Source organism: Cupressus sempervirens, chromosome 6, assembly GCF_028749045.1.
Source record: "Cupressus sempervirens isolate cs-2001-9-10 chromosome 6, ASM2874904v1, whole genome shotgun sequence".
Lineage (NCBI taxonomy): Eukaryota > Viridiplantae > Streptophyta > Pinopsida > Cupressales > Cupressaceae > Cupressus > Cupressus sempervirens.
In genome coordinates this window covers 136,728,245-136,752,673 of record NC_143123.1, presented here as the reverse complement: position 1 = coordinate 136,752,673, position 24,429 = coordinate 136,728,245, and the positions used below count along the sequence as shown (strand labels likewise).

General features: G+C 36.4%; 1 protein-coding gene across 3 annotated transcripts in view; it reads right to left on the bottom strand.

Annotated features, from left to right (window-relative positions):
* The window catches only part of LOC149551598 (uncharacterized), a 212,635-nt gene that overhangs the window by 113,709 nt on the left and 74,497 nt on the right, over positions 1–24,429 (bottom strand). For 2 of the 3 annotated variants that reach the window (XM_089787107.1, XM_089787109.1), the window contains exon 8: positions 16,940–17,074. The exons of the other annotated variant lie outside the window; for it this stretch is intronic. In XM_089787107.1, coding sequence (XP_089643233.1) covers positions 16,940–17,074 — 135 coding nt within the window. The remainder of the gene's footprint in view (positions 1–16,939; positions 17,075–24,429) is intronic. 3 annotated transcript variants of the gene reach the window in all.

Sequence of the window (24,429 nt, the reverse complement as noted above, 5' to 3'; positions counted from 1 at the left end):
TAAAATTAAAAATAATTATAAAGGACGAAACTATATAATATTTTAACTCTAATGCTTCATGCAAATAAAATAAATATTTCTTACTGATCATGTCGGATATAAAATTGCATTGGAGACGCTCCTTATGGATGATCCATCTGATACAATTTGACTCCAAAATCGCACAAGAATTTATTGAATAATCCACAATCCATAGGCTTAGTTCAAAAATTCATTCATTTGCCAATGAAAGAATATAATACATCAAATGCGCAAGGGTATAGTATAAATTTTTTGGAAAGTATATATGAATATGCATCTCTCTCCTTGTTTGATTTTACATATCATAGTTATAACCAATGAGTAGACACTTTCAACCATCGCGCCCTTTGATAACAAGAAACTAATAGCTCACTACTTAGGCTTCAAAAATAAATCTAAGGCATCGATTATTCAATAGTCATTGTTTTTAGGTAACTACATATTACTTGGTATTACCAATTTTGGCGGTGGAAGATTATGGACAGAAATGTATTCGGTCCTTTATATTGACGGATATATAGCCTAGGCATCATTCTCGACATGCCTTCTGGATCTTCTCCGAAGTTACACGATCTTCCTTACGTATTTCATCGAGCCCCTTTATCATGTTGGGTTCTTCCTCTACTCGATTTGTGAATTCAATATGCTTTCTTCTCGATCGCTTCTTCTTCCACTTGAGAGCCTACAACAAACACAAATGAACAATTAGCATAGCTCGATTGATTCAGAATGATGCCAATAATATCACCAAGGAAGAAAATAACGTCCATGGTTATATCAAACCCAACCCAAGCCTTATCACTACAATTGTCCACAACATAAAAACCAAATCACGTGGTCCTGTATAGGAATTTTGCAATGTAATATTAGGTCCATCTTTTGTGTACATTCTCGCTTTGAGGAAAATTTGTTAAGTGTGCTAATGAATAACTCTGTTGAAGAATTGACTCAATGTGCCATGGCATGCATATACCGATGGAGACCTACGTTCTTTCCTCCCGGTGGCGGCAATATAGAACCTATTCGATAAAGATTGTTTAACGTGGAAGAGTCCTTCAAAATCATCATTCTAATGATTCACGAAGGTTTGTGGTATTATAAAAATGTGCCTCCCTTACTTCAAACTAATTCATTCCTGTGTACATCTGAAGATAAAAACAAATGTATAAAGGGCAATGCTGACTCTGGTAGATGCCTGTAGCTTGTCCATTTTAGTTTTGGAGTTCTCAAGCTTTCAATTGCATCCTATTTTCATTATATGCTTGTATCTGAAAGACTAACCACTGGTTGTAAGCATCTGGTGCATAGAAGAATAATTTTAGAGTGCCCTCCACTTTTCTGCATCCATGAAGACTCGCAAAAATGTTGTTGCTGTGTATGAATTTTATAAATTTGTGTTCTGCCATCTAAATAATTTAAGCTGCAAATGCTTTAGTCACCTTTGCCAAGAGTATTATTTCAATTTATATTCATAGTATTTCAACAAGTTTGGCAAATTGAAGGTAATTTCCACTTCATTCAAATAGCGAGTTTGGCTCCTCGTACTTTCAATATTGGTAACGGTTACATTAACAATCTTGTTCATGCTTATAAATCCTTTGATATCATCAATTTTCAACATCATTTTCACAAACGGAGACCTAAATTTTTAGGCTTCATCACTCACAATCTTGTAATAAGTCCTGAATGGTGTGCATGGTATTCAAGAAGATGGAGAGGTTCTTAAAATCATCTCTTTCCTAAACATTCAAATGAAAGAACTCCTCCAACTTGACTTTCAAATTTCTTGATGTTGTCAACAACCCTTTTCTATTGAGCAGATTCCTTAGTGAAGTTCTCAAACATTTCCTTGGTTATGATCACTACACTCTACCATTTAAGGAAGTCATAGACATCTCCTTCGCTGATAAATCCGCCATCGATCAATGCCTGCTTTGGGGTCTCAATCAGATTCTTAGTATTGGAAATCATTCCGTCTTGGTAAACATGCTCATCTTCTCATGATTCCTCCATGTACTAGATCCTAAAGAGTACAACTAATGCCCTACTATGCACTTGCACCAATTCTTCCGCATGTTTGAAGGCTTCTTCCTAATTTCTTTCAATCCAAACCTTCACACCTTCAGCAATCCGCTTGATCCTATCAATATCTTCTACTACTTCAGTTGAAACACCCATCAAAGGGACAAATGATGGACCTTGCTCTCTCACTAGACGAAGCAAGTTGCTAATGAGCTAACAAATGACCTTGATTTCTCTTTTTTGTTTTTGGTATTCTTCTTCCAACTTCAGCTTATATTTCAAAGCCTAAGTGGAGTCATCAAATTCCTCTAAAGATTTGCTCATGAGAGGCATGACCAAGATTGATTTTCGTGACATGGTAATCATTTGGAGTGCTCTGATCCTTACCCTTGTCAACTGTAGGAGTTGCAGTCTGCAAAATTCTAGACCCTGATTCTTCCCTGACAACCTTGGTGAACCTTTTTGCTTTCCCCTACTCTTCGGATTGGTTGGCTCAATCCAAAATTTCTTGCAATTCAACTATCGAATCAACTTCCTTCTCTTGACTCTTTTGAATTCGCTGACTTAACCATTCTAAAATGGGTATACGATGTTCTCTCGGGATCACCAGTCGTTCTTTCCTTTGGTTCACTTGAATGTTCATCTCCTCTTCACCAGCCTCACCCTCCATCATTTCTCGCTCTAAGGTTGTAGCGAGACTTTCCTCCATAGCCATATCTCGATCTCTTCCTTTCCCTTGTGTAGATTTTTCATAGGCGTTTATACTCAATCTATTATGTACTGGCCTCGTCAAATTTTCTTCTCATTCAAATCTCCTTATGCTCGTTGCCACTTCCTACCTTTCAAATGTTTCTATCTCCTTAACACTGGGAGTGTTGTTGGCCCAGACTAAGAAACAAGATGAAAATATGTAGAAAGTGGAAACCATTTATTATTTGATCTTCAGTGGGACATTTCCAGATTTTTCTTCTTCTGTGAAGCCTCTTGGAGGTTTGGCCTACTCCTTGGATGTTTTCCTTGAGCTACCTCTTTCCCCTTCCTACTTTCTACACCTTCCGAAGGAGTTTCCTTTTCTTCAATACTCCCTTCGGATATTTTCCCTAGTCATTCATTCCTAAGTGGTCGACAAACAATCAATAGTGTAATGACCGCAGTCGGTCATAACCTTGACAAGCACTAATATTCTTTGCTAATCAATTGTTTGACATTTCATCAAACACTTGTATGCGAGATCTTTAACTGCTACTCCTGATTCAGTCTATATGTTTTGAGATTGTGCATTGCAAATTGTGTTCTAAGATACCTCTAGTGATGTTTCTAAATTTTGAAATGATATGTATTTCAAATATTGAAATGATAAGAAATAACATATACTAACACATGCCAATGCTTAGGAAATCTGAAATCTCCTTTCAAATTAATATTCAACAACATTTATCGTTATAAATCATAACAAAGATACAATAACAATTCTGAACAAGTTTGCAAAATGCCAACAAAGGAACCTGTGGGAAAATGAATTGTATAGCCTCCAAAGGCCCGCACAAACAGTCACTTCTGATTGCAGCTCACACTAGTGACACTACAAATGACTTCTAGCATGAGATGTCAACTTGGCACCTTCAGCGATTGGCCACTAGCAGCAAGGAGAAACCACAGCAAGGCTGTTGTGTATGAGCAATGGGTTAAAAAGGTCCAAAAGCCCAAGCCGCATAGGAGCTGGAGTTAGCAGCAGTGTCCCAAACAATATGATTAAGAATACTGGCCTGTAGCAGCATTCAATCTTGCACAATAATAACCCACTCTAAACTAGACAGCTAGACCAGTTCAGCTGCGAATGATCCTCAAGAACCCTTAGACAAAACACACCAGTTTGAAGGATCTTTAATTACAAGAATATTTGGACCCATATTTAGCATTAAGATAGACGGTTATCAGTAGGAATTATGGGCATTTCAAACAAATGAATTTAATAACAAAAATCTTCTAGACAATTCCTGCTTGCAATCACATAAAAATTTTATTACCAGCAAAACCACAAATGTCCAGCCTTGAGAAACCCAAATCAAAAATTACCAAAAATCAGAGATATAAATTACCATACTCTCCAGGATAGATCTGCCCTCTCAGCCACAGTCAATACAGTAAGAGAAAACACTGACTTATTCCAACCAACCATCGGTCCTTAGCCACAGGAAATACAATAAAAGAAACCACCATGAAAATTTCAGATCTTATAAGAAGCCAATCTCCACTATACTTCAGCAATAGAGCAAAACCCTCAGATCAAACCCTTATACCTCAGCAAGGGATTTGAAAATCAGAACCTCTAAAAAGCCACAAAGGCAACAAAAGCAAATAAATATTCAAACATGCTTTTCTCAACAAATGGGCTTTTGTATTTATAACCTCCAGATGCACTTTTTGTTGCCAAAATGAAACTTCACTCGAGAAGCTTCACCACACAACATTAATTAGAAGCTTCCATTAGATTCTTTCACTTGGCTTAACTAATTAATAAATGGTTCTTTCCAATGATAACTCAACCCTCAACTTAAGTGAAATTATAACTTTATAATAAGCCATTTAATAAATTAATAATAATTTGCCCGCTAAAAATATAATAACTCCCAAAATACTCCGTCATACCTATTATTGCCTCACGTGACCAAATGCACTTTCCAAAAAATGAAAGGGTCCATCTCTATCAACACCCAACTTACTACAAATAGTAAGTAGACAAAACTAAGCCCAAACGAAGTCCAATCTGAGCCAAATGAAGACCAACCTATAGCTTACTGAATTGTGGAGAAGATAAGACCCTCCCAAGCCAAGCCACTGCCTCAGAAGACACTCTATCCACAATAATTAGCCTACAAGGATCACAATAATAGGCTAATCCCTAAAACTCTGATATTGACAAAAATGGGGACATTGCAAGTCAATACGTGAACCCATTTTCAAGGATAACTAGTTTGTTAAGCTTACGCTCAATCTACCACTTTGTCAAATCCAAGACTAGCTTCGATAGTAGGTTAAGATCAATGACCTCCTTCCTTTGCCATTCGCATGGACAAATTGCACTCTCCCGGAGGGGTCCCTTTTCCACTACATTTGGATCCTAGTCCGTCTGATTAGGAACTTGGAATATGTTGCATGCTCTAACTATGCTTAACGACAGTCTTGAATGCATCCTCTTTCTAATTTCATGCTCATTTGCATCATTTGCCCAAAAATCCTCAAGCTGAACTTTATATTGGTACTTTGATCCCTCTATTGATTTGATCTCATGTAGGAATCAAAATCAAACCTTTTGGGATAAAGTGGAAGATGAAAGGAGTGTTGTTCATTCGATGATCTCCCTGTTGCCTTCAAACATGGGCATCTCTTAGTTTAGCCTTCTCCAATGGAAATTGGAAAATGCAATCCAAGCTTCTTTCTTTCCCAAATCTTGTCATAAACTAAGTTGCCCAATAAGCTCTAATAAGACCATCTTATTTGTTGGGTACCTCGGATGCTTGTATGGCTCCATAGAAAATCCTTGAACTCGAATGTATGAAAAGGGGAGAAATTGAATTAACCAAGCTCCATAATCCTCCACCAACTTCATTGCGCCAACTAACAATCTCATATGCTCTTTTGCAAGGTTTTGACTATGCGCATGGCAAAGACATCATTAACTCTTGTATAATCATCCCTGGAATACAAAAGCAACTGTGGGTAGCATTCATGAACTTTCACGTGTTGGGTTCCACTCGCCATCGGTCCTTTGCATCTCAGTCCATCATTCTTCATCATTCGTGCTAGCATATAGATGACGTAAGAGCTCATATAAAAATTTCTTGTGTGCTCTAGATTCATCAGTTGTTCATTGAGGTTATCACTTACGAGTCCACCCCAATCCATCCTATCACCTTCTCTTGTCACTTGCTCAATAGAGTACCATATCCAATATTCAAATTTATAGGAATGAGGTGTCCCAAGAATGAGACTAAGCATCATGGTCATGTCACTGTACTCACACTACAAGTCAAGCCATGCCAGCCCATGATCATAATCTTAGATTGATGGGACATATTCTTTTCCAACCATTTCTTATTAATTATTTCTTCACAGAACTAAATCCTAGCAATGTAGACTCTAAGTGCTTTCTCTTGCATTTTCGTCACAATTGTCGACGGTGAAGGAATCCCAAATGCTTCACATATAGATAATGGAGAAAAATCTACAAGAATGTTTCCTTCTGAATCCTTGATTGTCAAGTCTTTGGGACTATAATGTTTGGTGCATTGTACAATCAGTTCCAGGCGTTAAAGGTAGGAGGGAAACCATCTGCAGCAACAATTCTAGTACTAATGATCCTAGTGGCGAAGTGTGTAGGTTGACGATCATTATTTCCAAACATCCTCTGGTTAAACTCGTTCATATCAAGACCGCCAAGACTTGTATCTCCAATTTCTGTCCATTTCAACGTGATCTTTGATTTGAGATAGAATCATCTTTTCGCATTCTTTATCAGTTGTCCTCTAGTTTCTCCTATTCCTCAAGGTTCTGTCATTTCTCCTTCCTACAAAATAGAAAACATGAAAGAAAGCAGGAAAAAGATGAGCTAATTTCTCCAAAAGGAGAAGAATTTGCAACTTTGTCAAGATTTCTAGATTTTTTCCCCAGAATTCTTTTTCCATAGTTTCCTCAAGAATCATGTATTTTTCTACAACTTACAGGAAAAGTTCTTTATGATGAAGTTCACAATCTTGTTCGAATTCCAAGAAAAAATCTCTTAAAGATTTTGAGTATCTTCACGTCTTTTTGGAGAAATTTCTTTGAAATCTTTCTCACAAGCCTCCTGAATTTCACTTTTGCTATCAATTTGTTCTTCAACTTTTTGTGTGAGAATGAACGAATGAAGTTAAGTGATTTCTTTATATAAGCCATCTTTCTGGAAAGCTGCCTTAAAACTGTAGGCTAAAATTAGGAACCTATTTTACTTAGTCACCAAGATTCAAATTTCATCTACCACTTGTCATTGTTTTTTTCCTATTTTCCAAAAAGTTGCCAATTTGATACCTTTGACTTCATGATGAAGTTATGTCATGATTTATCCAGTTTTGATTCTGTTTCAAATTAATTAATTAAATATTAAAAAATCAATATTTAATCAGTTTTCTTGATTAAAATGCAAAAATCACTTTTCTTTTTCAACTTCCCAATTTTAATTTTTTGGATTATTTATAAAAAATAATCAATTGAATATTAATTAAATTACTATTTAATTTTTTATGTAAATCCAAAAAACCATCCTGTGTTCTTCACAAAAGAAAAAGCCATTTTGATTTTCCAAAAAATATAATTGCTTTTGAATCCAACTTTTTCATCCTTCATGAATTTGTTTTTTTTTTTCTTTTCGAACAATTTCCAAAAATTCCAATTTTTACACAGTCTTGTTTTCCAAATTTTCAAAATTTTCAATTTTAACCTGTTTGGATTTAACAACTTTCACTTTTCTGAATTTTCACAACATTTTGGATTTTCAAATTTTCTCACTGTCCAAGATTTTTTTTCTAAATTTTTCAAAGTTTTGGAACCCTCCAAGAGTTTTTGAATTTTGAATTTTTTACCTTTACAAAATTATTCATAACTTCCTCTAGTTCGCACTTCAAAGAAGAAATAGGTTGAGGATTAGGGTGAGTGAAAGAATTTGAATGCCTTGGACGCCTTCCACAACTTAGGTAAAATTGCAAACCAAAGGGAAGGAAAGTGGGGCTTTATTCCAATCAAGGATTTCACACATCATGGAAAAATTCATGATGGGGTTGAAAGTGCGCTCCTCTTTTTAAGGAGAGGGGGGATTTGGATGCCTTAAGGATTTTATCCAAGATGTGTTTAAAATGCGCGACCCGGACTTGTACGCGCACTACTTTTTATGGAGGGCAGGGTTTTGAAGTTGTCAAGGATTGTATTCCCTTGGACAAACATCCGTGGTTGGGTTGGAAATGCACTCCATAGACTGCGAAGAGCACAGTTTGGAGGGAGTCATGGATTATTTCCTGTTTGACTTGTCCTCCACATGTGTTGAAATGCACTCTGGATTGCACAGGCATCAGGGTTTTGGAGGAATCGTGGAATTTCATTCACAAGAAGCATTCCACAACCAGGTCAAGATTGTGCCCAACAAAGGGGACTTGGTAGAGATTTTAGTCAGCGAAGGAATTTGTGTGCATTGACCATTCCTTAATCTATGTTGACTTGCACTATGTGATCTGCAGGGATTCCACAATAGAAAATTGTCACATTTTAGCTCTACTATGTCATTCACAAAATGCAGCAAATTAAAGGAAGTGCGAAGGATTTTGACCATCCTTTCGATGAATTAACTTGTGCTCCACAAGAAATGGGATCCACGGTGAAAAATGTTACAAATGTAAATGGCGGAAAATTTGAATTAATTAATCAGAGATCAAATTGATCTATATATACAAAGAGGAGAGTCGAATAGAATAGAAACATTCTATTCTAGACTATACTAAATATTAGAAACATTCTAATATTTACAGAGATATAATAAGATACAATAGTGAGCATTAAAAGGAAACATGAAGGTTATTTTAATACCCCCCCTTAATGCTCAATCTATTTACAACACCAATAGATCCCCTGAATTTAACAAACTTGTCAGGACCAAGGGGTTTAGTGAAAATATCTGCTGATTGCTCTGAGGTAGGAACATAGCGTAACTGAATAGATCCATCTTCTACTAATTGTCGGATGTAATGGCAATGAAGCTCGATGTGCTTGGTTCGTTCATGAAACACTGGGTTCTTGGCAAGTTTGAGTACGCCCTGATTGTCTGAAAACAAAGAAGTCGGACCTACTTGAGGAATATGCATATCTGCAAGCATCTGCCGGAGCCAAACTGCTTCACAAGCTGCCTTGACAGCTCCTCTATATTTTGCTTCTGTAGAGGAGAGTGCATGTGCCTGTTGGTTCTTACTGGTCCAAGTAACTGCTGCAGATCCGATACTAAACACATAGCCAGAAGTAGATTTCCTATCATCAACTGAGCCGGCCCAATCGGAATCAGTGAATCCACTGAGCTGAGGAGTAGTACTCCTTGTGTAAAGAAGACCATAATCTGAAGTACCATGTACATAGCGTAACACATGTTTCGCTGCAATCCAATGATCAGTCTTGGGGTTTGTCATGAACCGTGAGATGTAGCTGACTGCAAAACTGAGATCAGGTCTAGTAGTAGCAAGGTAGATGAGACTACCTACTAGCTGCCTGAAGAGTGTTTCATCTACAGGAGGAGAAACAGATTGTGCGGACAATTTCAGACCAGTCTCCATAGGAGTGGAGGCAGATTTGCAATCCTGCATTCGAAACCTATCAAGCAAACTTCTGGCATACTTGGACTGAGACAAAAAAATGCTGTTGTCAGTCTGCCAAACCTCAATACCTAAACAATAATGAAGCAATTCGAGATCTGTCATATCAAAAGTTCTGCATAGATCCTGTTTGATTTCTGAAGTCAAATGTTCTGAATTTCCAGTAATGATCAAATCATCCACATAGACAACAAGAAAAAGAATATCATTACCAGAGTGTTTAATATACAGATTACTGTTTGACGGACTACGTTGAAATCCTTGAGTAACCAAGTAATGATCAATCTTTATGTACCAAGCCCTAGGGGCTTGTTTAAGACCATAGAGGGCCTTCTGGAGTCTACATACTTTGTGTTTTGAACCAGCAACCTTAAAACCTGGGGGCTGCGTCATGTAGACTTCTTCCTGTAATTCACCATTGAGAAAGGCGCTCTTCACATCCATCTGATGAACTTTCCAACCATACTGAGCTGCAATTGCAAGAAGAATGCGAATAGTGCTCATTTTGGCTGTCGGTGCAAATATCTCCTCATAATCAATGCCTTCGCACTGGGTGAATCCTCGAGCAACAAGTCTAGCTTTGTATTTGTCCAAGGTACCATTTGCATGGTACTTGACCTTATAGACCCATTTACAGCTAATGGGTTTCTTCCCAGGAGGAAGATCTGAAAGAACCCAAGTGTGGTTCTTTTGAAGACTCTGAAGCTCAGAATCCATTGCTTGTTCCCATTCTGGAATTCCTTTGGCCTCTGCATATATCTGGGGCTCAGGGATACTGTGGATGTTGGCCATAAGAGCTATATTAACTGTGTTGTGCTGAAGGCTCTTATTTTTGGAGGTTCTACCCTCAATGAGTTCATCAGGACGAAGATCACTAAGCATTTGAGCCCACCATTTTGGCCGAAGAGTCGAGGAGCTAATATCAGATGTTGTCGGAATAGCTGGAGGAGAAGCAGGAGCAGGAGTTGTATTATCTGGAAGTGACTGAGGTGGTGTATCAGTAGCATCAGATGACTCATATAAAATAGAAGAACCTAAGTCAGAGATTGCTGAAGACTGAATCTCGAAATGTGGTGGGGAGTCAGAGAGCGGAAATGGTCCAAATTCCTCATCAAACACAACATCACGACTGAAGATTAAACGATCAGTATTTACATCAATCAGTCTGTAGGCCTTATGTGTGTGACTGTATCCTGTAAACATAAGTTTCTGGCTTTTGGAATCCAACTTAGTGCGTTTGGCATCAGGAATCCATACATATGCCAGAGAGCCAAAAACTTTCAAATGGTTGATCCTAGGTTTGCGACCAAACCAGGCTTCCTCAGGAGTCTTATGATTAACTGCAAGGGTGGGTGACCGGTTAAGAAGGTAGACAGTTGCGGATACTGCTTCTGCCCAATATTTTCTGGGAACATTTCTATGTTCTAGCATAGCCCTAGCCATTTTTGTGATGGTACGCTTTCGACGCTCTACAACACCATTTTGCTGAGGGGTGTGAGGTGTGGTGAACTGACGTCTAATGCCATGAGTAGTACAGAAGGCAGAGAAAGCAGAAGAACAGAATTCCCCCCCATTATCAGTCCTAAGAGTACGGATGGAGGAACCAGACTCTTTTTCTACTAGAGCTTTAAACTGCTGAAATACAAGAAAGGCATTTGATTTTTGCTTAAGAAAATATACCCACATTTTGCGACTGAAATCATCCACAAAGAGTAAAAAATACCTGTTCCCAGTAATAGAAGGAGTATTCATAGGACCACATACATCAGCATGGACTAGCTGGAGTACTCTGTATGCCCGCCATGTTTCACCATTCTTAAATGGTGTCCTATGTTGCTTCCCTTCTTGGCAAGCTCCGCAAACGCGATGGTTCTGGGTCTGAATATTAGGTAGGCCATGGACTAAATTATCTTGAGCAAGTTGTGCTAGATATTGAATGCTCAGATGACCGTATAGCTGATGCCAGAGACTGCTGAGAGCGGATGATTCGGTGATGAAGGCATGCTTAAGGGAATCGCCTGAATCTACAAGCCTATAAATACCATGATCCTCAAGACCGGAAGCAAGGGTAGTGCGAGAAGCACGATCAATAATCGAACACTTATTTCCACTGAAAACGACATCCAACTGAGGGGAGTGCTTTATAATCTGACTAACAGACAGAAGATTATGTTTCATGCCAGGAACATAACATACATTGAGAAACATGAGTTTTCTTCCTCCAGTCTGAATCTGAACATTGCCCTTGCTGACAATATTGTATTCTTCACCGCCTCCAAAGATTACTGAGTCAGAATAGGGAGTGAATTCAACAAACCAATCACGCCTATGAGTGAAATGTCGGGAGGCACCAGAATCGATGTACCAGGCAAAAGATTTCACATGATTTGCAGGTATGCTAGCCATAAAGGCATGGTAGATAGATTCTTTCTGCTCTGAGTGTTGGGTAGCATTGGCGTACTGTTTAATTGAGTCTGACTTCTGATGCTGCTAACACAGATGCTTATAATATGTGAATATTTCAAATGGCACAAACTTCGAGGTGAGAAAATGAAAGACCCAAAAAAATTGGAGTACCCAGAAAAGAGCTCGAAAAACCCAAAAATAAAGTGTTGTCGGAATTCGGATCCGCTGGCTCGAAAATCGAGGCACAAAAAACGAGGCACCCACAAAAATCTGATGAAGACCCATTTGAGATTTCAAAAAACCCACCAAGAATATGTGATCAGAAAATTTTTGGAGGTCAAAAAACTAGGGTTTCGAGCAAAAACCTAGTCGGCAGCTTCGAAGGTCAGATTTGCAGGAAAAATGGCAGATATAGGCAGATTTTGGAACAAGCGGATTTGAGATAGACGGATCCAGGCAGATAAGGGCGAATTGAACACGTTTTCACTCACACAAAATGCCGAGTTGCAAAAAAAGGCGAGTTGCAGAAAAACGACGGTAGAAACCCGCGATTTGTAGAAGATTAGACGTGAGCCAAAGAAACCTGCGATTTAAAAACGTGAACTCAGGATTTGCAGAATGAATTTCAGATTTCTCAGAACAGAAACCCTAGACGGGTTGTAGAGAAAATGGCAGAAATAATTTCGAAATTTAGAGCAGATAATTTCGAAAGAAATTATAAACTATTCAAAACCATTTGAAGCAATAGCTCTGATACCATGTTACAAATGTAAATGGCGGAAAATTTGAATTAATTAATCAGAGATCAAACTGATCTATATATACAAAGAGGAGAGTCGAATAGAATAGAAACATTCTATTCTAGACTATACTAAATATTAGAAACATTCTAATATTTATAGAGATATAATAAGATACAATAGTGAGCATTAAAAGGAAACATGAAGGTTATTTTAATAAAAAATTGGTTACCAATCCATTCCATTATCCATACAAACCAGGGAACGCAAGGGGCATCCCATCGAAATGGGTAGGGGTGATGAGAAGTCACAACAAAGATCTATTCAAACATACCATTTTTTATAGGATATTTTGCAAGAACTGTTGATAAATATTTCATATCTTTTTACAAAAATATTTTTTAATTTTCTAATTTGAGCTGATGTATGTTGTTTATCTTGGATAAATCAAATGTGAAAATCTTCTAAGAAGTTGTTATATACATGCTATTGGCATTTAGATTTTCAATTAATTAGGTATGCCTATTAGCTGCAAATATTGTTGCTCGATGCTTGTCATTTCTCGATGTGTGCTTAGGTAAGTTAAATTGTTTTATTGAATTTGTAGGCATTGAAATTGGTGATGGTGGCTTTGTAGGTGATTCCTTGAGTTAATCGATTGAAACAAATGTCTTCAATTTAACTCAATCTTGTGTTGTACCCATGTTTTTTAGTTTCAATGTTAAAGCCACATTTATTAGACTTTGGGGATAAAGTCAAGTTACAAAGCACTAGATTCTCCAAAAGCTTTGCAAATAAGAATACAAGCTAGAGGGTAAAAAATTCAAACTACTAAACATTCCAACAAATGGGTAGAAGTGCTAGTGTTGTTACATCCCTATTTTTGCTTAAAAATAAAATATTATTTATAGCTGTTGAGAACTCCATGTGAAGTGAGTTGATTTGCTTAAGTTAATCATTTTGATTCATGTGAAATGGAAGTGTTGGTTATTCGTTATAAATTCATGGGATTTGGAATAATGGTTAACCATTATGATGTTATATGAATTGGAAATGGATTGCAAATATGAATACTTGTTATAGATTTGATTAAATAATGAGATATATGTTATTACAATGGTAAATTTCTTTTGCAGGAACGCAATGAAGGGGGGCAAGCACTGCCAAAAAAGGAAAGGGTATGAGGGCATCACCTACCATTGAGCTAACATGTATGTATCCTAAACCACCTTGGTTGAGGGAAAACTTGGACTAGGCAAGCAAGGGGGTATCAAGTGATCGCCATGAGCTAAATTGGTCTGCGCATTTAATAAGATGATAAAATAATTAAATGGAACAAATTATTACCTGTATGTGTATATATATATATATATATATATATATATATTTGTATGTACTCAAAGCTTCTTGTGATAACTGACATGTCTAAATATAACAATATGATGGTACCTATATAAACTTGTACATGTATATATGCATAAATTTAAATGAGACCTACATGAGCATATACGCACATTGAAAATAAGACCTATAACCAAGATGCATATGCTTAGAATATCATGTATATATACATATACCAGTATACATGCATATACAAGTATAGATAGATATATGATGGTATCCTTATACTAACACTTTGAGAGTGGAATTATTATTTCCTACCCTTGGCAAATGTTTTAATATCATTCCATGCCATCGGCCCTCTTTATTTTTCTAGCAGCATAATTGATATTTTCTTTCTTTTGAAATAGGCACGTGTTATCGGCCCCTTTTAAGGCCCTTAAGCATAACTCATGACGTTGCCACCTTTCTCTATCTTGCTCGTAACCGAGCATGCTCAAGAGAACAAGAAGATGATCTCTTTCATGCGATTCATATATATCAGTGGGGTGTTCGCATATGCTAGCTTATGGTGATTTCTTTTACTATTGACAGACTTCATTCATAGTCTTGTGCTCCATATTTGCAATAGCACTTTCATATTACTCTGTTGCAATTTGCACCTGCATTGTCATGCACCATATTTGCAATAGCATTTATCATATTACATAGCTCTGTACTGCAAACTACACATTCAAAGTTGTATTCTACATCGTAATTGCATTCCATATCTCACTGGCTCTCTTCTGAAATTGCACTACAGTGTCGTGGGTTTGTATATGTGATTCTTACATCATCAGCTTGCTCCTCAACTGCGATCCATTGCTACCAGTGTTTGCTAGAATCTACAGCAAGGAGCCATACCAAGCATTCCGATTTTAATTAGCACTTGAAGGTAATAGTACCTCTATCGGGTCATGCATTCTTTCTACATTTTCTTGCCATCTTTTGTTATATTAAAGGCTCTGAAAATTTTATATGCGAATTCTGAAAGAAAACATTAATATTTAGAGCCAGATGGACTAGTTCTAAATTATATAAATTGTTTTCATAAGTTTATTTACATAAAACAAACATAAGGAATTGAAGTTATCTATTGCATACTGTTATGATTGTTCTTTCAGAACTTAAATTAAAATTGGAAGGATCTCCATTCCCACGCAATACTTATACAAGGGCATCTTCAATATGCCTCTGAGATAAGAGAAGGCACTCTCAGTGAGTTAAGGAGGTTGATAAGAAATAACATAAAATCATTATGTAAATATCTGTCATAAGCCCAGGTTGGGCAGAAAGTAATTGGCTGTGATAAACAATGATTGTTCAAGGATATAGACAGCCATAATGAGAGTCATCAAGGATGACCAGCAAGGTTGAAATGAAGAGTGTGGGTTGAAAGTAAATGAACAATGAGTTATACCTACAAGAAAAGAGAAAATAATCGGAACTAAAATAAAAAGTTAATGAACTTAAACAAACACTAAAGATTGGGTCAGCTCATGGTGATCAAGCGGTACTAATCTTGTAGTCGAGTCAAGCGATGGGTGATCACGCACATAGTGTCCATTTAAATCCTTGGCCATGGTAGGCTTAGTAGCATGCTTTTTGTTGTGATCACTAGAGGTCAGGGTTGCTAGCAGTTCGATAGATGGGTTGATAGGAAGGACTCCATAGCCGAGTTGGCTACCTAGCTAACACTCTAACACCAGGATGGTCAATGGCACGACAAGGGTGTCCCATGCCTAATCTCGGGTAGGGAGGACCTTTTTCGGTTGAGATTGTGTGGGGATACTTAAAGGTCCACAGTTGGGAGGTTAAGCCCTTGACAATGCTCCTCCTCTCCATCAGATGCCAAGACTTGCACAAGATCAAGATATGATCCACATTCAAGTTATCTTCTTTTTAAGGGGTACGTTATTTTTATTTATTTACTCTTTCAGTTGGATAAATGTTAGTGTTGTTAAATCATATTTTCTTTCAATGGACTAGAATTCAATGAATCTGCTAAAACCGTTGATCCCTTTCACTTGAATATGTAGAGTAGTTGTTATAACTGCTTTCATGTGAATATGAAAGATATTGTTTATTTTGTTTATAATTAATTGTTTATTTAGAAATGGGAAAAAGTAGTATGTTACAAGTGTACTAAATGAGTCCTTAGTCTTGTAATTATTACCAACACGTGACATATTAAAATGTCTACATTGTAAATGACTTCTCATAAAGGTGATCTTGAGATGACTTAAATATACACAAGGTGAAATACCACAAAAGAAAATTTAGAACTCTAAATGCTTGTGAAAGCCTCAAATACTTCACATGTAGACATGACAGGGTTATGTTAGGGATAATTTTGCATAGGCTAAACCCGAAAGTTAAAGAGTGACTTTTTTGACATTGTATGCTTGAAACGGTTTGTTGTAATGCGGTGAACAAATGGTTATGGGTTCTTGTGCATGGAGTTGCCTTGCCTTGAAATTATTACCAACACACAAAGAAATAAAAAGCCAATGGTTTAAATAGTTATTTGTGGCAGTCACACTGGTGTGAGTTAAAAATACTCACTGGTCAAATCTCACAAAAATTAATGTTCTAGTTACAATACCCACAAAAGCCTCCAATTTTTACACAAGAAACACATGCTTCATTGCATAAGTCAATAAATGAGAAGGAAAGAACTTATTTGACAGGTGCACAAGGATAAAATAATGAAATTGAGAAACATCTAGATTTTGGTAAATGTCTCCAAATTTACTTCTCTTGTCAGCAATAGCATCGACTATCTAGAGTAAAACATTTCTGTGGATAATATCCAAGCACAGTTCAGCTAGTGCATTCAGAGAGAACATATCAAGACAAAAATATTTGACTTAAACGGGCCAGAAAAGCTGCAATCCCAATAACATGTGTGATTGGGACAACACCCAAAATCCTACGGAAAGATGCAAAATAAACACATGCAGAAAACATTACCCATACACTCACATGGGCAATATAACTTCTACCAGATAGTTTCTTCGCCGCAACGCACGGCACAATTCTGTTACATGTGATGCTACAGCTCCAGCATTAGTGAGTGGTGCCATTTCAGTACATATATGTACTATGTGTAATGCCTGCCTGTTACATGAACATTTGTAAGGAAAACTTGAAATCAATTTTATTCTTAGCATTAGTTCAATTCTCTTGGTAGACTCTTTAAAAAAGACAATGCAAACTTAAGTAGTTGTGTTTCAAGATTTAATGAATTAAAAAAAAAAATTAAAAATCATAATGCAATTGGTAATACCCAAAATAAATGGTAAATGTGAATCTTATATTCATTTCCTGTCAGCCTAGACTGTTATAGAAATTTCTGTAATGTACAAGCTTTTTAAACTCCTAGAACTGAAAGATTTTAATGAATGATTTTTCTTGAACTACATATAATTTGTTGAAGTTAACAGATACTTGTATTTGCAAGAAATTAGAATGCAAAGATAACCACAAGTACATGGAGAGCTTTCTTAATGAAGCAGACGACAATGTTTGAAATTCTATGGAGTGTCTGTACTCTTATAAAATGTTCTTTCGATGCTAAATTTTCTATGTTCCAGTCAACTAAAAGGATACAAACGATACATGAACATTTCCAAATGATTCCTCATTCAAACCTCCTAAGTTGAGACCCCAAGATTTACAATCTTGAGGTATGAAAAACACTCTTACACATCTTACACCTGTCATAAAAATGTCACAAATATTGTCATAGCTTACAACACTTACACAATAATCTGTCATAACTGACCATTAATAGTGCATTCTCTTACATCTTGTCACACCCCAACTTGAGTGCCTACCTTCTCCATGCAAAGGCATCTCCTACTACAGTCAGAATCTATCATAGGTTGACATATGTAAGTGTGTTAACTGTCATAGATTCTGTCATAAATACGTCATAACATGACACTTGTCACTTACATATACTAAATACGAGATCCTCAAAGTGGGATGCTGCTTCCACATGTGCAGTGTATGTGTCATACAATCATTGCCAAGTAGAATTCCACAAAGCTTGTGGGTCCCACTAGATGACTAGACATATGTAGAATATTTATATTGCAAAAATCTATACTCTGGATTTGTGAAAGCTGAAACGCCGCAACCCCAACACAATCCACAAGAAACCAGGCAATCAATGGGAATTGGCATCTTAAATATGACATATGAAAAAACATCCTTAGTCAATTAATAAAATGCCAAACAGATATTTAATATGCCGGAGGAAAACATTAGAAAATATTTGTATATTTGGACCAAAAGATGCCAGCAAGGCATAAGATTTGTATACACTTACACATAATTTATAGCAAATTGGAGGAGCCAAAAGTTGCCAACAAGAATAAAAATTACCATCATAAAAAAAACAGAGGCCTTAAATAAATAATGGAAGTGAATAGGAATAAAAAGATGATGCTGTTTTGCATATCGCTCTAGATAAATCACATCCTAGTTGTTTTCACTTAACACCAATAAATATATGAAAAAAGAAGTTGAAGAAAGCTTCTAAGGACCATTTTTCCCATTCTAAAAAACAACATGAATACAACAAACTCTCGTTGTAAGTGATTGTTCCATTTCTACTCAAACACTAGGTCTATGTAATGTCCCCTTTTTCGTGAGTGTCATCATTCAAAGATTAGACTACTTCCTGACCCTCATAGGCTAATGGAGTTGTTTAGAAGGTCCAGTTGGCAGTTGGAGGCCAACTCCCACTCCATAGGTCAGGGATGTTGAGGATTGCTCTTTGTTTGAGTCAGATCGGCACACTAACTATTTATATTAAGTGTCCATTAGGATAAGTTAGGGATTCTATCTTTAGCAGTGCACTTGAACAACTTGGTGGCAATGTTGCAATTATGTATTGTTGATTGGAGCAGTTATTCAGAGACTTACTATTTATAGTAAGTCATTGTTGTGGAGTTTCTATATCTGGCAGGGGCATCCGGACTCATAGTGTGCCAAGTGATTGATTCACTCTTCAGTTGGCTCAGTTTGAGGGACTTGTTATTTTTAGTAAGTCAATTTTATCTAGCACTTCTATATTTGGCAGGGCACCTAGACCAGCCTTAGTTGTAATGATGGCCTTTGGCACCTTTGTTTTGATCAAGTAAATCATGGGTTGATAGAGATGGCCCCATCCTATTTTTAGTAAGGCACGCTAGTTTGCAGTGAATGCAGTGGGCTACCTCCTAGTGAAGCCAGAATTGATTTGTGATGATTAATGATGGAGTTAAAATATTATAATTATTATACAAGTTATACTTTAATAATTAATTATCAAGTGCATATCACTGATTAAAATTAAGAAGTGACTATAATAAAGTTATAATACAAAGTCACTTAAATTGTTTCAGCTTGTTTGAGAAGCTACTTCATAAAGATGAATTAAAAGTAAAGAGTGTTTTATCCCGAATAGCAAAACGTACAATCATTCACCAACTAAGAAGTTATTAAAGCAAGGCCATCCTTTCATTTGAGACATGTTATGAGAATTGGATATTGAAATTATGTCTCCATTGTTGCTGAAAATCAGTGACTGGATTTTCTAATGACAAAACCTTGGAATATGAGGTTGGATGAAACCCCAATCTCACATTATGAGGTGAGGTTACTTTAGAATTCATTATTGGACTTATTAGTAGAAGTTTGGACAGAAGTGTAGTGTCTATGGAAGAAGAAAGCAGTCAGGTTGTCAATGGTGGGATCAGTTTCAGAACATTTCAGGTATGATTATCTATGTCTCAAATCTGCTGAAGAATGGAGAGTTGAAGCATTTCTTCTGAAGAAGATACGACATTAATTAAAGAATTTATCAGTCTGAATATGAACTTTTTGCAGACACAGTATGTATTTGTAGTAGAACTACATAGATATTCAGGCTGGAACAAATTTCTGAGAAAAGATTTTCATCAGACCAATTCACTATGGCTGGAAAATTCGTCCCAACCTTATCTACCAATAATTGCAGCTTCAGTCATTGAGACTCTGTCTATTATTCTTCATACTCATTATTGCAATTGTTTGCCAACTGTTTTCATAAAGTTGTTGCAAAAGTTTGATAATTGGGTGAGCCTTCATGGAGGTTATGTCTTCATGTTTTGCCTTCACAAGTAGAATGCTTGATCTCTATTGTCATACAAGTCTTTGATACAATTCCTATGCATAGTACTGGCAATTTTTATTGTGTTTGGTGAAAGAAGAACTCAAACTTTCAGAACAAACTTTGCACAACAATTGTTTGATGAAATGCATATAAGTTAAACCTGAAAATTTGAGCATAGATCAGAAAGGGGTTCTTTCAGTGTATGTGCATGTATAGAATTTTTCTTTTAATGAGAAAGTGACATATCATTAAGCACATACGCATGGTCAGTCCAACAAAAACCAACCAGAATTCCTAATATGTGCCATGTTTATATTAAAGGTTGGTAAATTCATCATTTAGCCAGAACTGTGGAACAAGAAAATTAATGACACAAAAAAATTACAAGCGTATAGTTCTTGAATATTTTGATATCACAAAGTAGGAAATAAGGTTAATATACTGACACACACTCACGTACATATACATGCATAAATACATGTAAGCGTGTGTGTATGTACATATTCATGAGCAAAATGCTTATGCATGTGTGTTAAGGGAATAACTTAATTTTACTATTCCATCTGTACATCTTAACAAATATAATAAATATGGTGCATTTTATATAAAAGTTTGAAATATGTTTACAAGATTTTAACAATTTTCAAAAACAATTATGATAGGCATCATCTATTACACCTTTAATATTTGAAAAAAGCTTCTTAAACTTTGTTAATTAATACATTTGGCAACAGACTATATACTTGTATGTTTGCTTATTTTGTTGTTTTGTCTAATTAATTAGAAGTTATGTTTGAATCAATATGCTGTGCTAAATGTATGCTTCTGAATATTAAGGAATGATAAATTGTTGTTTCTCCATGACTGTGTTCCTATATTCTTGCCTTGTGTTCATAATTCTGTTGCAGATTTAATGAAGAGGTTTTGCAAGGTGAAAATGAGTGTTTGGCATTATATCCACGTGGCGCACCTGATTGTCCCAGCTGATCTGCTCATTTATTTCCTTAATTTACTCTAATGGCACTTGATGAAGTTCTTAGTTTCACTCCATATCAAGCAATTTCTGTTCCCAAAAAAATAGGTTCTGGAAGTTTAGTTTGTATCTGTTACCTCCTACATGGGTACTGTTGGTTCGATATTTTGCAACTGACAGTTTTGTGAAAATCCAATCACAAAATAGGTAGACCGGCCACAACCTGTGAGACAAAGTCTCTCCTACATTAAAGGGAAGGCTCCTCCTTCTCACTGTTCCTTGGATCAACTCAAGGTAAGCAAGAAGTTGAGAGATTTGCGAGGGATGTTACCAATATTCTTTCCTCTTAACTTTTAGGAAAGAATTCACTTACTAGCGGAGCGAGTAATGGGCAAGATGAAATCTCTAACTAAATTTCTATCTAGTAGTTGGAAACAGTGATACCAATAAACTAACACTAACTCAAAGGCTAGCTGAAAGTGTACCAGTTCGGCTCTAGGTGTTAGTTCCCAAAACCGTAGATTGGAATCCTACGAGCCTTGCCTGCTCGATGCTGGGATATCCAACTGGTTAAGGCCAACTTGACAGAACTGAACAATACGGTCCGAGTTCCCTGCACTTTCGGCTCTACAAGACTGAGGCGGGTGTACCTAATCCTGGACGAAACACTTAAAGTCCAAGATGCTTAATGCAGATTGATTAGAACACAAAGACAATAAAAGTTTTCCAAATGGCAAGAAATATAGGAAAATTTTAAACTTGCAATTTATGAACTGAGAACAAAAATAAATGATTGAAGTAACATTTAAAATAAAGAATAAATATAGATTAAAGCAACAGATGAATATATTATTTCTTCAATGAAAAGAAATGAAACATTTGCCAGCATATGGATTATGAATTAAGAGCAAAAGACCAGTGCTTAATTAGATGGGCAATAGAGTCAAAATTATCAATTGAAATGTACAACTTTATAAAATCTAATATATTCGAATTATAAACAATTTTAATAATCAGACGCGATGGATCAATTATTTAAATGCAATTTTAAATAAGTCTAAAATGCACTTTAACTCTTATTGAGACAAATTAGACATAAATACAGAAACAATAAATTATTTCACAATATTTATGTTTATCAAATTTAAAATGCAATAATGATCCCATCCACTTATCCGAATATTAAAATATTTATAAAATATAAATAAAAGACATTTATAAAGGACACAATTTAATAATGAGTTAAACTCTAATGCAAATAAAATAAATGTGCTTACAGATTATGCCTGAAAATTTATAAGTAGAGACACTCCCTAAGGATGATCTATCCACAGCAAATATATCAGGACCGAATGAGATTGACTCAAAAATCCACCATCCACAGGCTTGGTTCAACAAGTTACTCCTTGCCGATGAGAAAATATATTATATCATAAGATAGGCTAAGAAAAAGGTCCAAGTATGAAAATTGAATATTGTGTCTCTCGTGTTTTACATCTCAAATATTTATAAAGGTAAGAAGGGTGCAAATGAAAAGACACCACTCTTCATAATACCTAATCGCAATTTGTAACCATGAGATTATACTAAAGAAAGAATTTTACTAAGATGAAGGTTAAACTTCAAACATATAACTGCTGAAGATTTGACAGCAACCATGATATCCGTCTTGGGTTCCTCTATATTGATCGCTTCATCAATCGCAAGGCTCAGCCCACGCAAATAAACCTCCAGCCATGATCGATATATTGTGAGGAGTTTGCGCATTCGACATCTGCAAAAGATCATCTGTAAAATTCGTCGCAGGCCCCATGCTTCTCTGAATGGCTTTGGCTCAAAACTTCCTTTCTTCAGCATGTACTTCTCCAGACAAGTCCTCAAACTCCCGAGAGCTATTGATGACCACGAATGAGTCACCCCTGGCTTCCATCATTCAGATGCCTGCAACAAATACAAAACGATAAATATTAGAAATCAAATCAAAATCGGTTTGTGTCTATATCCTACTTCTTTGGTATTCTCTGAGTGTGATTATAACCCATTGTCTTCCTTGTCTATTTCATCAAATTTTTATGTCAATATTCCTGCAGCTTTAGGTGAAAGCCCATGAAAGATAAGCGCTTCCAGTGTTCTAGGAAATTGGTTCACCATCACAAGAAGTAATTTCTGAAGCATTGTGGGTTTTAGATGACCCAGTATGTTGGCAATTACATCATCTTCTAAAGAACATCTTTTGCTAAAGAACTCTGATGCAGAATGCAAGTGCACAAACTCAGATGCACTATGTTCTTTCTGATCCTGAGTCTGATCTGCCACTCTGATAGACGCAGAATTTATTTTTTCATGCACATGTGAAATAAGATTATTGAGCAGGTGTGACTCAAAAATGTTCAATTTCTGGAGGATATAATTATTTTTAAAGTCAACCTCATGAAGACTGCATCCACTAGAAATTGGACTCAAATAACAAGGTCTTATGTCTCCCGATTGGCAAGCCATGGTATCACGCTTGTGCACCTTGCCAACACTGCCGCTTATCTCCTGTGGAAGAGCACTATGTGTACTTGTATCCATCGAACAAACAGCCACCATTGACCTTTGGTTTCCTATTTCTTGCCAGTAATTTTCCAACTCACTGGATGACAGCTCATGGTTCATAGATCCCATTCCTCTTTTGCAGCAGTCTTCTGTAAACTGTGGAGCAAGAGTAGGTTCCAAAATTTTAATTTTTTTTTCTCCAACTCTTCAAAATTGGACTTGGCTGAACAGTTGTGATCTATTTTATCTATTTCTTGTTCTATATGTTCAATTACTGATACTTCTTGGATGTCTCCATCCTCCCGGTATAAAGAGTGCATCACCAGCATTCAGATCAACTTTTTGGCAGTGATTCCATGCATATTTGGCCCGTGAATGTACTTCTAAATCAGGTTCAATGAGGTTGACAGCACTGTGATTTGAGGCCTCCCCATGAACTGGCATGGGGTAGAGAAATTGTGCTGCTCTTGGAGACCACAATGCCACTACTAGCATTGATGGCAGATGCTTCAATTTGAAATATTTCACTTGGCACAGTTGACTGATACAGCCAGTTCCTTGGCAAATTCTATCCAATTGTTTTTTGATGTTTCTATATGACACAAAAAATATCATGCTGCAGTAATGCTTCAACTCATCATTGATGGACACGTATACTGCTCCATGATTAAGCCCAAGTATGTTAATTAGAATTCACTGCAAGGATATATGAAACAACTGCTCACTGGAGATAGAATCCAAAACTGAATATAAGCAAACATCAGGATGCCAAATCTATTTCTAATTGTCAACATATATGACAGTTGCTGCTCCATTGAA